The sequence below is a fragment of the Myotis lucifugus genome, unplaced genomic scaffold (genome assembly GCF_000147115.1).
Source record: "Myotis lucifugus unplaced genomic scaffold, Myoluc2.0 scaffold_5687, whole genome shotgun sequence".
NCBI classification, from domain to species: Eukaryota; Metazoa; Chordata; class Mammalia; order Chiroptera; family Vespertilionidae; genus Myotis; species Myotis lucifugus.
This window is the reverse complement of record NW_005876735.1, coordinates 5,480-9,347: the sequence shown is the minus strand read 5'-3', so window position 1 is coordinate 9,347 and position 3,868 is coordinate 5,480. Positions and strand designations below refer to the sequence as shown.

Sequence of the window (3,868 nt, the reverse complement as noted above, 5' to 3'; positions counted from 1 at the left end):
CTGCCTGGACACACCAGGAGCCATATTGAGCCCCTGTCCCTCACATGCCAGGGTGGCACCGGAAAATCCACAGGTTAGCTAGCAGGACACATCCAGGAGGTGAGGCAAGCTACACCTGTATCCTAGGGACCCTGTTTTCTACTCCCTAGGGATCATGGTTTCTACTCCCACCCTTTCCCAGTTGTTACTAACCCTAAGTAAGGACAAAGCACTTGGTCCTCAGATGCCTCATTATTGCGTCATTCCGATGCCCTCCTAACTAACTTCCGCTTTTCTCCTGCCTAGAGAATTGCTATCTCCTTAAGGGTGTGGAGGGAGAAGAAAGCTTTTACTAACATTATTTATTCTTCACAAATTTAAAGTTTGGGGAACAAATATTGACTACTGCTACTTTTGAGATTAAAAATTTCTTTCTAGTAACTTATTTCTCTGTCATAACTTTTAACAGCTATATTAAAATGAATACAAATTTATTTATTTGTTTTTTGTATTTTTTAAATCTACACAAAGGAAAGAAGGTATATAGGACCTTCATTGATGCCTGAATTGGGGGTGGGGTGGGGCAGTGGCCAAAGGTGGGAACACAAGGAAGAGAGAAAAATTAACTTCAGCTAAGATATCAAAATATTATCAGACTATACTTGCTTTCTTTTGTGTTACTGGGCATGAAACCTGATCTGGGAAATGAGATTAAATGGGCCTGAAGCATAAAGGGCCATGGTCGTAGTCAGTCCTGACATAAACGACAGGAAAATTTTCAGTAAAGATCTCATAAAGGGAGTTTATCCTTCCACAGAGATATTAGTTCAGGGTCACTGAGGGATTAGGTAACTGGGTGGATACCTCAGGAATCCCACAATAGGTAACAACTGGGAAAAAATTCAAGAGTTTGGGGGAGAATTCTGAGAGGTATGTGAGATCTGAGGGAGCTGCAGCACCTGTAGTCAGAGAAGAAGTGAGAGGATGAGTGTAGGAAGCGAGAGGTAATGTGATGAACGTGGCCAGGAAATAGTGCTGCCATCCAGCATGTCCACTCTCTGCTTTTGGATGGCAATGCACCTGCAACGACACAGACATGAGATCTAGTGGCTCCTGTGCTACCATTATGTTGTTTCTCAATTCTGTTCTTCAACCACACTTGTGTCCTCAGTCTCCTCCCACTTTCCTTCCTTCTGCTTTTTATATCTGAATACTTACCTTCCCTTCATAAGGGCCCTTGTTGTCTTGAGACACCACCTGGGCGCAGGCCCTGGATAATGAAGATGGCGCCTGTGATGATGCCCACGAGGCCCATGGCCAGCCCCAGGGCACAGACCACTGTCTCCATCAGCTCTGACATGGGGACTGGAATCTCAGGCTCTGTGGGTGTGAGGTTTTGGAGGTCAGAATACAGAGAGAGTTGCTGTGCAGGTATATGGGGTTGGTTCTGTAAAGATGTGGGGCATGGGGCTTAGTGAGAGGGTGCAGTCTATCATTAGAAACCCTTAAAGTGTTAGTTTTAGGGCCACGAGTTAGGGGATCATAGGCAGATGTTCAGACTTGACAGAGGAAAGAAGGCACCAAAAGGCATAGGGCTCTGATGGAGGCCAAAGCATAGCAGCATTAGCATGAAAGTGCAAAAAAGACACTGGAAGGCAGAGGGACCTCGATCTCAGCAGGGCTGAATCAGCATAGATTGCTCCTGCTGTGATGGCAATGGCTCCGGGCAATTTCCTGACGGGATCATCTTTACACTGTTTACCAGACTTTACCTTTGATCTGCCTGCATGCATTGCTAAAGGCAAATGTGTAATCAAACTGAATAAAAAGCAGGCAGGACCCAGACTTGTGGTTCCTCTTCTTGCAAAGAGGTTTCCACCTGCCCCCCCCCCCAATGCCTTCAAAATCCATATTTCTTATACAGTGTATTCATTGTGTGTCATTGGCCCTCCTGCAAGTTATCCTGAACCACCAGGCAGGTCGTGGCAGGGCTCATACCCACCCCAGCGCTTCAGGAGTGGCTGGTTCAGCCCCCAGTGCTCCACCTTGCAGTCATAGACATTGTCAGCAGAAGGGAGGAAGGCGAGGTAACTGAACTTGAGGAAGGAATCATCACTCTTGGACAGGAAGCTGGTTTCAGAAACACCCTGCGTGACTGAGTGCCCGTTGCTCAGCCACGAGATGTTGATCACAGGAGGGAAGATGTTGTCCACGGCACAGATGAGGGTGTTGGGCTGGCCCAGCTCCACGGGAGCCTTGGGAAACACAGTCACCTCAGGAACCTCTATGGTGAGGAAACAGCACTGGGTTAGAATCGTGGGCAGCTCTGCCCTGAGGTCCCTGCCTCCTGGAGGGCCCTCCCACCAACGTTTCCCCATTGGAAAGCAGAGATGCTCTTGTTCCCTCTGCTTGTGAGCCGCTGTACACTGCCCGCCCGTCATCCCCACACCTTTCTCTCTGTGGGCCCCTGGTTAGGGTGGACGTCTATGGGACCAGTCCTTTAAGGAGTTGAGGATTGCAGTGTGGGTGCAAGAATCTGTATTTCATGGAAACATGTGATTTGTAAGAAGGGAGAGGATGAGGGTTCAGCAAATTCCATGAGAAGATCTGGGACTCCTTAGAAAGGAGCGCATTTTATAGAGTGAAGGGAATCTATCCGAGTGAAGAAGGGAGTGAGGCCTGGTATGAAGGGTAGATTCAGGAAAGAGACAGGATGGTGGACACATACTATTGGGAGCAGTCTTATAGTTGGAGCGTTCAATCAGGAGGTGCAAGTTGTATTTTAACATAGCCATGTTTCTCAGTGCATTCCGAGTGTCAAAATATTTAAATTCACTGAACCCAGGCAGCCAGCAGACAGTCTCCTTCTTGGACAGGTCCGCGTAGAACTCCTCTTCTCCATCAAATTCATGGGTGTACTGGCCGAAGGGACCGTAAGACTGGAAGACATTTATGCCATAGGCCCCAACGTGGTCAGCTGATGAGTGAGGTGGGAGCAGGGAGGTGCAAAACACAGGAGAGAAAGGATCTCGTTAAACAAAGTGACAAGAAACATTGTGGGCTGCACCTTTGGCACAACCTGCAGACAGTCCCCAGCACCTGCTCCCTCCCCTGGCTGTCCTGTTAGAATCCAGCTGCCTCTCCACTCCTATGGTTGCTCTTGTCACAGGAACAGAATTCCACAGGCCTGTTTACTGCTATTCTCTGCCCACCTAGCTCAGCGCCTGGCACCTCTTGGGCTTAAGATAAATACTGAAATGGGCAGAACAAGGAATGAATGACCATGGCCTTAGCTTTCTTTTCAGAGATTCAGTTCACCTCCCTCTGCTTCATAAGTTTTCTCTCTCGATTTCTTCATCGGTTAATAACACATTCATTGTGGGTCCTCTCCCCTCAGGACTGGCTCAGAATAGAACATGTGCTATACAAGAATTCCTTCCTCCTTTTATTTTTTTAACCAACAAAAGCACACATAATATTATTTTAAAAGAATTGCCTCTATTTTAGGGACTAAGAAAGAGCATGAGCCCTGCCATGGTGGCCCAGTGGTTGAGCATCAACCTATGAACCAGGAAGTCATGGTTCGATTCCTGATCAGGGTACATGCCCCAGTTGTGGGCTTGATCCCCAGTAGGGGGCGTGCAGGAGGCAGCTGATCAATGATTCCCTCTCATCATTAATGTTTCTATTTCTCTCTCCCTCTCCTGTAGTCTCTGAAATCAATAAAAATATATTTTAAAAAAAGAAAGAGCATGATAAGGGCAGTGACAATATTACAAAACACATAAAAGTAAACATGCTTCTAAGGTCTCTTTGTGTGTGTGTTTGTTTAATCCTCACCTAAGGATATATATATATGTGTGTGTGTGTGTGTGTGTGTGTGTGTGTA

At 46.9% G+C, this 3,868-nt stretch overlaps 1 protein-coding gene across 1 annotated transcript in view; it reads right to left on the bottom strand.

Annotated features, from left to right (window-relative positions):
- Positions 1 to 523: 523 nt before the first annotated feature.
- Positions 524 to 3,868, bottom strand: part of LOC102439327 (SLA class II histocompatibility antigen, DQ haplotype D alpha chain-like) — a 6,935-nt gene continuing 3,590 nt past the window's right edge. Inside the window, exons 2-5 of the mRNA XM_006109084.3 lie at positions 2,708 to 2,956; positions 1,982 to 2,263; positions 1,198 to 1,359; positions 524 to 1,059 (exon numbers count right to left, since the gene is read on the bottom strand). Coding sequence (XP_006109146.1) covers positions 1,205 to 1,359; positions 1,982 to 2,263; positions 2,708 to 2,956 — 686 coding nt within the window. The 3' untranslated portion in view covers positions 524 to 1,059; positions 1,198 to 1,204. The remainder of the gene's footprint in view (positions 1,060 to 1,197; positions 1,360 to 1,981; positions 2,264 to 2,707; positions 2,957 to 3,868) is intronic.